Source organism: Sturnira hondurensis, unplaced genomic scaffold (assembly GCF_014824575.4).
Source record: "Sturnira hondurensis isolate 20B ecotype Veracruz unplaced genomic scaffold, ASM1482457v3 Scaffold0008640, whole genome shotgun sequence".
Classification (NCBI taxonomy): domain Eukaryota; kingdom Metazoa; phylum Chordata; class Mammalia; order Chiroptera; family Phyllostomidae; genus Sturnira; species Sturnira hondurensis.
Genome location: NW_028081271.1, coordinates 20,509,194 through 20,522,954, shown reverse-complemented (window position 1 = coordinate 20,522,954; position 13,761 = coordinate 20,509,194). Strand labels below are relative to the sequence as shown.

General features: G+C 35.4%; 1 protein-coding gene across 1 annotated transcript in view; it reads left to right on the top strand.

Moving 5' to 3' along the window:
- The window catches only part of ADAM2 (ADAM metallopeptidase domain 2), a 98,288-nt gene that overhangs the window by 77,211 nt on the left and 7,316 nt on the right, over positions 1 to 13,761 (top strand). Inside the window, exons 16-17 of the mRNA XM_037055095.1 lie at positions 9,693 to 9,767; positions 9,983 to 10,115. Coding sequence (XP_036910990.1) covers positions 9,693 to 9,767; positions 9,983 to 10,115 — 208 coding nt within the window. The remainder of the gene's footprint in view (positions 1 to 9,692; positions 9,768 to 9,982; positions 10,116 to 13,761) is intronic.

Here is a 13,761-nt window from a genome sequence, read left to right as displayed (position 1 = left end):
TAATGAAGTACAGAGGTAAAGGCAAAATATAATTGCCCTGGGAGCACAAGATTTTTTTGTAATGATTTTTGTAAAATGACTTATTTTGTAAAAATTTTATGTTTTAGTTGTAGACTGGTATAAATGAAATCTCACATTTTTTTCAAACTTTAGTTTAAATCACTATGCATGTATACATGTTTAAAATAGATTATTTTTATTTGATAATTACATAAATATTTGTGATATTACAATTTTTCACAACCTAACTTTACCAATATTCATTTAAAAATTAGGAAGTATAAAAAGTAAAAGAAAAGTTGTCATTCCCAGCTCTTACACAAAACTGAATTACTTAAAACACTTTGTAATAAGTTTCTTTTTATGAAATTTACTTTGCAAGTATTTCAACCATGGAAAACAAGCATATTCATTCAAATGGTATATTCTTCATGTACTAAAAAATTTAATAGATAATTTTTCAGGATCCCCTTCTCTGATGGGGATTATAATAGATACAGTAGGTCTTCAAACAATACAGGTTTGAATTTACACATATGCAGGTATTTTAAATAAATAGAGTCAGCTCTCCATTTCCATGGGTTTCCCACCTGTGGATTCAACTAACGGTGGATTAAAACTGCTATTTCTGAGCAGCTGGGAAAGTGCAAATGTGGAGGGCCGAAGGTTACCATTGTTCTATACTATTCTATATAAGGAACTTGGGCATCTACTGATTTTGGTATCCACAGAGATTTTAGAACCAATATTCTTTGGATACCAAGGGCTGACTCTAGTTAAGATTTGGGGGAGTCAAAAGATAGAACCTAATTTTCTTTTTTCTTTTTTTAATAGTTGTTCAAGTATAGCTGTCTCCATTTTCCCACCACCACCTTCCCCTCCCCCCCCCACCCCTCCTCCCACCCTCAGTCCTTCCTCCCTTTGGCTTTGTCCACAGGTCCTTTACACATGTTCCTCATTCATCCTTTCCCTTTTTGCCCCATTATCCCCTCCCATCTCCCTTCTGGTTACTGTCAGTTTGTTCTTTATTTCAATGTCTCTGACTATATTTTGCTTGCTTGTTTGCTTTGTTGATTAGGCTCCACTTACAGGTGAAATCATCTGGTATTTGTCTTTCACTGCCTGGATTATTTTACTTAGCATGGTGCTTTCCAGATCCATCTAAGCTGTCCCAAAGGGTAGGGGGTCAAAAGGCAGTTCCTTTTTTAGTTTTTTGAGGAAATTCCATACTGTTTTCCATAGTAGCTGCACTAGTCTGCACTCCCCCCAACAATGTATTAGGGTTCCCTTTTCTCCACAACCTTACCAGCACTTATTGTTTGTTGATTGTTTATGATGTCACACTCTGACTGGTGTGATAGTGGTATCTCATTGAGTTTTTAATTTGCAACTCTCTGGTGACTACTAATGCTAAACATTTCTTCATATATCTCTGGGCCTTCTGTATATCCTCCTTGGAGAAATATCTGTTCAGGTCCTTTGCCCATTTTTTAATTGGACTGTTTGAGTGGACTCATGTAAGTTCTCTATATATTTTGGAGATCACACTCTTGTCTGAGATATCGTTGGCAAATATTTTTCCTATACAATTGGCTCTCTTTTCATCTTAATGCTGTTTTCTTTAGCCATGTAGAAGGTTTTTATTATGATGAAGTCCCATTTGTTTATTCTTTCCTTTATGTCCCATGCTCTAGGGGACATATCAGTGAAAATATTTCTGTGTGGAATATCTGAGATTTTCCTGCCTATGTTCTCCACTAGACTTTTGTGTTATCTCAACTTATATTTAAGTCATTTATCTATCTTAAGTTTATTTCTGTGTATGGTGTAACTTGGTGGCCATGTTTCACTTTGTTTCATGTAGTTGTCCAGGTCTCCCAACACCTTTGTTGAAGAGACTATTTTTACTTCATTTTATGCTTCTACCCCCTTTGTCAAATATTAATTGACTGTAGAGACATGGGTTTATTTCTGGGCTCTCTATTGTGTTCCATTGATCTATGTGTCTGTTCTTATCCCAGTACCACTCTTTTGATTACCATGGCCTTGTAATGTTGTTTGATGTCAGGTGTGGTGACCCCTCTTCTTTTTTCTTCTTTCTCAAAATTTCTGTGCTATTTGGGATCATTTATGATTCCATATAATTTTTGAAGTGTTTACTCTCTATCTGTGATATATGTCATTGGTATTTTCAAAGAGATTCCACTGAATCTAGAGATTGCTTTGGGTAGTATGGACATTTTGATGATGTTAATTCTTCCAATCCATGAACATGGTATATGCTTCCATTTATTTGTATCTTCCTTGATTTCCTTCTTCAGTGTTGTGTAGTTTTCCGAGTAAGGGTATTTTATCTCCTTGGTTAGGTGTATTCCTAGATACGTTATGTTTCTTGTTGCTATAGCAAATGGGATTTTTTTCTGATAACTGTTTTTGTAGTTTCGTTGTTGGTGTACAAAAATGCCTTCAATTTCTGCATATTGATTTTACATCCCACTGCTTTGCCAAATTCAGTTATTAGGGCAAGTAGTTTTTTGGTGGAGTTTTTAGGGATTTTTACCCTATCATACACTATAGTACACTATCCTGTCATCTGGAAACAGTGACAGTTTTACTTCCTCCTTTCCAATTTGAATGTCTTTTATTTCTTTTTCTTGTCTGATTGCTCTAGCTAGGACTTCTAATACTATGTTGAATAAAAGTGGTGAAAGCAGACATTCTTTTCTTGTTTCTGATCTTAATGGGAAAGCTTTGAGTTTTGCCTGTTGAGTATGATGTTGGTTATAGGTTTTTCACATATTGCCTTTATTGTGTTGAGGAATGCTCCCTCTACTCCCACTTTGCTGAATGTTTATATTATAAATGGGTGCTGTACCTTATCAAATGCTTTTTCTGCATCTATGGATACAATCATGTGATTGTTCTTTCCTTTTGTTTACATGATATATTATGTGTATTGATTTGTGAATATTGTACCATCTTTGTATCTCTGAGATGAATCCCACTTGATCATAGTTTATGGTCTTTTTGGTGTATTGCTGGATGTGGTTTGCCAATATTTTGTTGAAGATTTTAGCATCTATGTTGATCAGTGATATTGGCCTGTAGTTTTATTCCTTTTTTGTGTCTTTGTCTGGTTTTGGGATTAGGATGATGCTGGTTTCTCAAAAAGAGTATGGTAGTCTTCCCTTTTCTTGGATTTTTGGAATAGTCTGAGAAGGATAGGGGTTAGCTCTTCCTTAAATGTTTTGTAAAATTCTTCTGTGAATCCATCCAGTCCAGAGCTTTTGTGTACTGGGAGTTTTTAAATTATTGCCTCAATTTCACCAGCTGTTATTGGCCTGCTCAGGCTTTCTGCTTCTTCTTGATTCAGTTTTGGAAAATTATATTTTTCTAGAAATTTGTTCATTTTACCCAGGCTTTAAAATTTCTTGGCATACAGTTCCTTGTAGTAATTTCTTATGCTCCTTTGTATTTCTGTGGTATCAGGTGTAATCTCTCCTCTTTATTTTATGATTGTGTTTATTTGGCTCCTCTCTCTTTTTTTCTTGATGAATCTGGTTAAAGGCTTGTTGATTTTGCTTATCTTTTCAAAGAACCAGCTCCTGGATTTATTCATCTTTTGAAGTATTCTTTTAGTCTCTATGTCATTTAATTTTCCTCTGATCTTTATTATTTCCTTCCTTCTACTACTCTGAGCTTTGTTTTTTGTTGTCCCTCCAGTTCTTGTAGATGTAAGATTAGGTTGTTTGTTTGAAATGTTTCTATATTTTTTAGGTAAGCCCATATTGCTATGAACTCATTCTCAATCTGCCTTTGCTGTGTCACATAGGTTTTGGACTATTGTGTATTAATTTTCAGTTGTTTCCAGAAACTTTTTATTCCTTCCTTGATTTCATTATTAGCCCATTCATTGTTTAACAACATGCTATTCATTCTCCACGAGTTTGAGTGTTTTTGAGTTTTTCCTTGAGGTTGGTTTTTATTTTCAAACCTTTATGCTCTGAGAAAATGCTTTATATGATTTAAATTTTCTTGATTTTGTTGAGGCCTGTTTTGTGTCTTTTTATGTGCTCTATCTTTGAAAGAAGTCCATGTGAATTTGGAAAAAAATGTGTATTTTGCTTCTTTGGGGTGAAATGTTTTATATATATTAGTTAAGTCCATTTGATCTAACATGCCTCTCAGTTCCACAATATCCTTGTTGATAATTTGTTTGGAGGATCTATCCTTTGTTGAAAATGGGGTGTTAAAATCCCGTACTATAACTATGTTGCTGTCTATATGTTTCATGAAGTCTTCCAAGGTTTTTCTTATATATCTGAGTGTTCCTATGTTGGGTGTATATATGTTTACAATATTTATGCTTTCTTGATGGATTCTTCCCTAGAGTATTATGAAGTGACCTTCTGGGTCTCTTTTTATGTCCTTTGCTTTGAAGTCTATTTTGTCTGATATAAGTATTGCTACCCAGAGTTTTTTCCTGTCTGTTTGCTTGGAATATTTTTTTTCAACCCTTCATTTTCAGTCTGTATAGGTTTTTCGTTCTGATGTGGGTCTCTTGTAGACAGCCTAAGTGTGAGTCATGTTTTCTTACCTTTTCAACTACCCTATGTCTTTTGATTATCTCCTCTTAATGTTGATATTTTGACCTCTTTCTACAAATCGCAAGTGTTCTCAGTGGCATCTACAATGGTAAACCCTTTCCAGAAGGATTTTCAATTTACTTTGCCTGCGTCCACCAGAGGAATTACTATTATAACATCTATCATTTTTCAAAATGTCTTTCTTAAATAATAAGACTTGATCTGTGTGCTGTAAGTGGATGTCACAAGCATGAAAAAACATTAATCTCATTGCACATCTTCATCAGAGTTCTTGGGTGACCAGGTGCATTGTCAACGAGCAGTAATATTTTTAAAGAGATCTTTTTTTCCTGAGCAGTAAGTCTCAACAGTGGGCTTAAAATATTTAGTATACCATATTGTAAACAGATGTGCGGTCATCAGGCTTTGTTGTTCCATTTATAGAGCAAAGATAAATCTTTAACATGAATCTTTAACATGATTCTTTAGCATCCTAGGATTTTTGGAATGGTGATTAATCACTGGCTTCAAATTAGAGTCACCAACTACATTAGCCCATAATAAGAGAGCCAACTGTGCTTTGCAGTTTTGAAGCCAGGCATTGACTATGAAAGTCCCAGGTAACACCTTCTTCCACCATGACGCTGCATCATGTGCATTGAAAATATGTTGTGTAGTTTAACCACCTTCATTAATTATCTTAGCTAGTTCTTCTGGCTAACTTGCTGCAACTTCTACACCAACGCTTGCTGTTTTACCACGTACTTCGATGTCGTGGAAATTGCTTATTTCTTTAATCTTCATTAACCAATCTTTTCTAGCTTCACACTTCTTTTCTGTTGCTTCCTCACCTCTCTCGGCCTTCACAGAATTAAAGAGAGTTAGGTCCTTGCTCTAAATTTGACTTTGGCTTAAGGGAATGTGGTGGCTTGTTTGACCTTCTATCCATACCACCAAAACTTTTCTCACATGAGCAAGACTTAATTGCTTTCTCAGCATTCGTGTGGTCACGGGAATAGCACTTGTAATTGCCTTCAAGAACTTTTCTTTTGCATTCACAGCTTGGCTACCTCGGGCACAAGAGGCCTAGTCTTTGACTGATCTCAGCTTTTGATATGGCTTCTTCACTATGCTTGATTATTTTTAGCTTTTGATTTAAAGTGAGAGATGTGAGGCTCTTCCTTTCACTTTAACACATAGAGGCCATCATAGGGTTATTAATTTGCCAAATATAAATATATTTTGTTGTGTCTCAGAATATAGGGGTGATTGAGAAGAGGGAGTGAGATGGGGAAACAGCCAGTCAACTAGAGCCGTTAGAACACACACCACATTTACTGATTACATTCACCATCTTATATAGGGATGGTTCCTGGCACTCCCAAACCATTGCAATGGTAACATCAAAAGCCATCGATCACAGATCACCTTAACAAATATAATAATGAAAAGGTATAAGATATTGTGAAAATTACCAAAATGTGACACAGAGATACAAAGCGAGCAAATGCTATTGGAAAAATTGTGCCAACAGACTTGCTCAACATAAGGTTGCCACAGGCATTCAATATGTAAAAAAAAAACAAAAAACCATGAATTCTGTAAAGTAGAATAAATGAGCACAATAAAATGAGGTATGCCTGTATCATATTTTTTAGCATTTTAATTTGTTTTGACTGTTATATATCTCTCTGTTGATATTGTCATTTTCTGATTTTCTTTCATTCTTTATCCATGTTTTCATTTAGCTTCTCCAGCATTAATACAGTCATTTAAAAAAACATCTGTCACTTTATTTTCTTCCTTTAAATGAGATGTGTTTCCTGTTCCTTTTTATGCTTTGTAATTTTTTTTAAGTGGTCACTTTTCCCAGTGTTTCAGACTGGCTCTGTGCAGGGCCAGTTCTTTACTAATTTGCTGGGGACCTCTGAGCCTTGGCGATCAGCCTGAGAGAAAACTTGTGGTCTCCTGGTATCTTTTGTGATACATGTCTTTCCAGGGCCTCTGTGAGCTTTTTTGATTTTCCCACATTCTTGGATGCTTTTAAATGTCTTACTTTTCCAAATAGTCTCATGCAAGCATTTCTTTGGAGCTTAGATGGTCTATTGTATGTTTCCACCCATAATATCTTGCCCCAGATGTCTACAGTCTTAGTCTCTCTTTAGCTTTCTTGAGCAGTGTCCATTGCTTCTTTCCATCTAAGATTTAAGTTAAGTAAATTTAGGCAAGTCCTTCAGGAACTGCTCAGTCAAGTTGCAATGTTGAAAATATGGTCTCCTCTGCTCCCATCAGTTTAAGGGGCCAGGGGGAAATTGGGAACTGCTGCTGTCTTCAGACCGAGACTATGCCGTGCCAGGGAGGGAATGAGGCAAAGGTGAGCAAAAAGCCACAAACTCTTCTACCATTTTGGCTCTCTCTTCATGGGGATTTGCTTGGGCTGCCTTAGACTATAGACTGCTTCCAGAGCTCCTGTAAGTTTCTTTCGTTTTTTATTTCTTCCCCTTTTCCCTTCCTCCCTTTTTTCTTCCTTCCTTCCTTCTTTTCTTCTACTCTCCCCTCCCTCTTTCTCTCTCTCCTTCCCTCTCTTCCTTCCTTTCTTTCTTTTAAAAAATATTTCCAAGGAAGAACAGAAGTTAGGGCTTCCTAGTACGTTATTGTACTGATTTCACTCTCCAGATTATTTTTTTTCTGAGACTAGGTAACACCTGCTTATGAGTACCACTGCTGTAAGGTGCACAGGGTCATTTAAATCCTATGTGTTTGGTCACTGATGGCCACTGGAGTAATGCTGGCTTCAGCCTTTCATTCTACTGAGAGATCACATCACCTCACTTCTTCTGAGCTTAAAATAACTTTTACTTTCCCTCTAGTAACAACCATATATTTTTTATAAAATAACATATACACCTTTTCCGTTGTTTTATTCACTATTTTAGGTTCTCCACACAAGAAGGTTTCTACAGAAACCTATTCTGGCCAAGTGACAGTAATAACAAGATGCACTATCTTTCTTATCTCATAGCAAATAAAAAAATCTGTAGCAAAGAGCTGGGTGAAGAACCATAATTTTCTTTATAATATTCTTAGTGGAGATAAATAATTTGTGTGGTTTCGAAGCTAGATTCGTACACTGGGTGGTGTTTCTCCCTAGCCTTCCTGCACGGCGCAACAGAACTAAGCGTGGTAAATCAGAAAAAAATCATGTCGTTGCACAGGAACAATACCAACAGGAACTATAACCCTGTCTCAACTTCTTTCTAGCCTGGCTCAAAGGATTTATCTAACAGTTCTGAGAATTGGGTTTATTTTCTTCTGAATGACAGTTCTGCAAATTGTATATCTAACTTGTCTGCCCAAGTTCTAGTTAGGTGTTATGGGATCATTCTGAAAGAACAGACATATTTCTTTTTTTTTTAAGATTTTGTTTACTTATTTTTAGAGAGAGGAGAAGGGAGACAGAAAGAGAGAGGGAAAAACATCAACGTGGGGTTGCCTCTCATGCAACCCCCCACCGGGGACCTGGCCTGCAACCCAGGCATGTGCCCTGACTGGGTATTGAACTGGTGACCCTTTGGTATGCAGGCCAGCACTCACTCCACTGAGCTACACCAGCCAGGACAGAACAGATATATTTCTGACCATAGCAGCACTAGTCTGTATCTAGAGCTAGAAATGTTAGGCTATTACCACAATCACACAAAATAACCTGACTATATTTGTCATCAGTTTATTACTTTCTAAATCTTAAACAGAGGTATATATTGCCATAATTATCAGACAGTATCAATGTATTTTCTCATACTCAGTAATGTTTAGCAAAACCTATGTGAACAGATTCACTCTCTGACCTTAATAATTAGTATATTACAGTCATGTATATTTTAAGAGTTAAGAATCCCACAGAAATATTACCAATATTACTTAGAAACTTTCTTAAAAACTTATTTTGCTTATTATAAGTTACTCTAAGGGCTTCTACAAGTATAATACACATGTAAAAAAATTTTGAAGCATAGTATTATTTAATATTACCAGTTGACAGAAGTCTTAAAAATAACATTGTAAACATTTGGGCTTTATGCTTAGCTTTCTCTATGTCAGTTAATTGTGCTACAACCAAGAGAGTTAGACAAACCAGAAACTCTGTTGTCCTTGACCCATCTCCATTTTCCTCCTCTATGTATTACCTATCACTAAACTTAGGTGGATTGAACTTTTTATCTGTATTTCAAATACAACTATGGGTTTCTACCTAAACTACTACTGCTCACTTTCACTCTATAATTATCATTTTCCTGGAGTAGCATTCTAATTTATCTCTCTACATTTTCTTTTGCCTTTCCAACCTCTTTTCTAAAATCTACTCTTATGAGCGTCTTATCTTTCAATTAAATCTCCAAATAAAACCAATTGCTTATAGATTATAGGACAACTTTCTGATCAGAATCAAAGGGTCCTCCTACACAATCCTGCCATAAGAGCTTCTCTCAAATCACTTAGGTCTTTTTGTTTGTGTGTGTGTTTCTATATCTTTTACTGCAATATGAACAATATGAATTTTTTTGTGTTCTTAGGGCAAAGCACAATATAGAACTCAATGATTTAGTTAGTTAATGATTTAACGATTGTTTTCTGTGTAACAGTTATGTTGCCCTTAATACTTTTCAAAAGTTCTATGCCATTTCCAATGTAGGGTCATTGAAAATATTTTTTCTTTCCCTTTAGTACCTATCTTTTATTGTTATGCTTTATTAAATTCTGTTCAATGTAAAGGTTCAACAAGAAGATTTGACTGTTCTTGAATATTAGACAAATTCTTTGTATTTTTATATGACTACTTTTTCATTATACTAATGATCACATGTTAACCTTTGATTTTATTTATTTCATATCTGTACGTTCCATTCCCGTGAAGCAGGGAAGAGGATGGTATTGTTTCGTTTACTCTCAAATAATCAGAGTTGTATCTAGTGCGAAAAACACAGTAGCACTATAAATTCATCATGTGTTATTAGTATATTAACATTTATTGTTAAATCAGTACCTCTTAATTAGATGCCAAATGCAAATGACATTTCAGTTCACTTAGGCTTCCTTTCTTTTTAGGTGTGCAAGAATAAAGAGTGTGGAAGTAATTACTTGGCTTATGACTGTACTCCACAAAAATGCAACTCTCAAGGTGTAAGTACCAGTATTATGATGCAAGAATAGAAATCATTGAGAGTCATCCTAGGAAAGTACACATGCAGCTAAACACACACAAAAGACACACATATGCTCATAAACCGCATTCAAAAAGTCAGCCTTATCTGACTTCAGAATAATTCTAAAATTCTACTTGAACCCCAAACTTTTGAGCTATTTATGTTATAAGGAGACATTTCCCCCATTTCCAGGTATGCAACAATGCAAAGAACTGTCACTGTAACCAGGGCTATTTACCTCCAGATTGCAACACTGTGAGAGATTCATGGCCTGGAGGGAGTATTAACAGTGGCAATTTTCCACCTACAGGATCCCGCAGTCCTGGTAAGTATCAGTAACGAATTAAAAACATAATTAAAACAATGTTTTTATTTATTAAATTAAAATTAATACTATTTTATCTACCAATTTATGTTTAGATAATGTTTGGACATCAAATAATAAATCCTGTATAGCTATTTAATTTATGTTTTTATTACAGAGAATAATGTAATAGAACATATTTAACTTATATTGTAGATGGGACAGGTCAGCAAGGGCCAGGCAGAAAGATAAAAATCACCTTAGTCATTTATACAGAAGAAATTTTATATAAAGCATCAGGTAAGACATAATAGCAGAGATAAAAACCAATCAGAGAATAGTGAAGCAAACCAGAGATTAGCAACAGCAGGAATTCGTTATCACTTCTTGGGTCTGGTGGGACAATGAGAAGAGATTGCATTTCTGAAACCGGAATCTGAGCCATGTGTCTAGACCACAGGGAGAGATACTGTTCAGCATGAGATGTGGAGGTAGCGAGCACTGATCAGAAAGAGGATCAATGCCGTGGATATTTTACTCTTCTGACACTCCGAATTTCATCCAGTGCCTCCTACCGGCTAAATCTAACTGGAAGACAGAAAGTCGAGGAGCTTGGGAGATGTAGTTTCCTACAGTTTTTTGTTCATGGTTAGGGCCTGACTTCTTCTTAATAAAAATTTGAATTTGCATATAATTAAAGCAGGTTTTTCCAGATTTTGAGCCAGTGGTAGTTCTTAAGATTTCCACAGTCATTCCGTTGTTTGAGGTCATATGGCAATAGATTACTAAATCATAACATATTTAAGCATTATCAATCTGTTTCCATTTTAGGAGTAACAATTAACTTGCAGTCGCTTATGCTCAAATCAGCTGTTATTAATTGCTTCTGTTCATGCACACACATGCCATTTCCCCTAAGAACACAGGAGATCACTCCTTTCGTAGAATCCAGACTGACTTTTGTGATATGATTAGTCAATAAAAATTACAGAAGTGAGATTCTGGGATTTCCATGGTCTTTCTGCAGATTATGATTGAGTCTTTTAGATGAGTAATTCTTGGCACTCTCTATGTCGGAACACGCATCGTGTTGAAACTCATCTGCTCTGTGTGAAATTTGACTATATTGAGACACAAAAACATAACTATACAAGTAAGCCCTCCCCAAATTCATTACCCACAAAATAATCAAATTTAAATTATTGTTGTAAGTTACTACATTTATGGGTAGTTTCTTAAACAACTCTCTCTCTCTCTCTCAGGGGAAATAGGGGAAGAATTTACAGGAACTAGTATAAAGGATACATGGGCAACTAAGGGGGGTGGAAATGGGAGGGGGACCACTGGGGGGGGGTGGGCTGGGATGGGAGTAAAAGGCAGAAACCATACTTGAACAATAATTAAATAAAAAATATATATGTATATGTGTACGTGTGTGTATATATATATATATAAATGAAAACAACTTGCTACCAGAAAGTGTATTTATATAACAAGTATCTACAATCAAACATGGTCTTAGCTTTGGAACTGGATGGTGTGTGGTAGAAAGACCTCTAGGAAACTTTTGAAGACTATTGGTATAAGATAACATTGTCTTGAGAAGACAGTTTGTGGGCAATTCAGAGGCATGTCATTAGAAGTTGGAAAAATGAGTTTTATTATGAAGTGGTGAGTTATTTGGCATCATTATTTCCTGTGGTAATGTGGAAAGTAGAGTCCATGATTCTTGTTGGCAAGATTTTCAAGTAGATTATAAAGATTTCCCAGTAGGTGACTTAAATTATTGACATCTATGATTAAATATAAGAAGATGGTAAAAATTAATAAAGAAACAGTTCAATTTTTAAGTAAAATGTAAAGTAAATGTAAAAACAGCTAATTGTCTTGCTTGAAAAGGAAAGTAGTTATTATTTCCAGTCTGTTCCAGAAAAGAAATTCTTAAAGTAATAAATGTCTAACAGCCTAATTTGAGATATTAAACAATAGAATCTGATCTCAGAAAAACATTAAATCAAGCATGTGACTCTAAACCCCTCTATGAAAACCTCAGAAAATTTAAAGTGATGTCTCTTAGATATCTTCATCTAAACAAAATCCCTTCTACCAATAAGTATTGTGTTGGAAAGTCTTATGAAAACTCTCAAACAAAGGCTACTAAGAATCTTAAATATGGCCTGGCTGGTGTAGCTCAGTGGATTGAGCGCGGGCCTGCGAACCACACGATCACGGTCTGATTCCCAATCAGGCCACACGCCTGGGTTGCAGGCCAGTTCCCAGCAGGGGACTCACAAGAAGCAACCATATATTGATATCTCCCTCCTTCTCTCCTTCCCTTCCTCTCTAAAGACAAATAAATAAAATCTTAAAAAAAAAAGAATCTTAAATATGTTGTTCCATGGCAGTCTCACCAGCCCAATATAGAAAAAGGCTTATCTCAAAAAGAGTGTGAGTTTGACCTTTATTTAATGGGGTTTATATCATCATCATCATCATCATCATTTTAAATTTTTATAAAATTTTTATAAGTCTTTATTTGAGCCAAACTGACAACATACGCTGCAGAGCAAGATCTCAAACTGCTCCCTGGAGTGTACTTTTATTTTATATACAAGAAACTCACACATTTTTAAAGAAACTACATCAGCTCTTAATTGAAAGTGATCTCAATAGCACATATGCTCTTTGAGTCCCAATTTTGGGAAAGAAGCTACTCAGTCAATTTAAGAAGGGTTATTCCTGCCCTGGCTGGTGTGGCTCAGTGGATGCTGGTTCAATTCCCACTCAGGGCACATGCATGGACTGTAGGCCAGGTCCCCAGTAGGGAGCATGCAAGAAGCAACCACACATTGATGTTTCTCTCCCTCTCTTTCTCCCTCCCTTCTCTCTAAAAATAAAATATTTTGAAAAAGGGGGGGGGCTACTTTTATGAAGAAGGAATTATAAATTAAAAGTATTACCAAAACACTGGAAGTCAAAACTGCTTAGATCTGTAGATTTACATTTTTTTTAAATCACCACCAGCAAATATAAACAAAATTATAAGTCTAGATGATAAAAATACATATTAACTCCACTAATTTTTTCACAAAAAACATACCATTTTATGAAACTGGTGGAAGGACTCCTGTCATCTCATTGCATGAGAAAAACATAATCCTGGTGCCAAATTTCTTTTATGAATGTAGAAAAACTATTACCTCTATTTTTTGGACCATAAGACACACCTAGGTGTTAGAAGAGCAAAATAGGGAAAAAATTGAAGAAAAATGTGATAAAATATTTAATAACAAATAATATAACATTTTTACCTATGTAAATGCAAACAGAACTCAACAGCAGCATTAACAACCATATTCCTCCCAAATTTGGAGGGAGGAAATGTGCATCTTATAGTCCAAAAATATGGTACTTCATGTATGAATCTATTTATATATTTTAAGGGTAATAATGCAGACTTTGTGAGGTTTATCATAAGAAAGCAAAATTTATCATTTGAAAGTCAATCAAGAACAATTCACTAAATTGACAAACTTTTTAAAGTACATCATTTTTTCATTTGATGCAGAAAAATAATTCGACCAAGTTCACCACCTATTCATGAATGTTTTATGGGGTGCAGGGGCACACAAACATTCGAACCATAACACGTTTCTATTTCAACTTC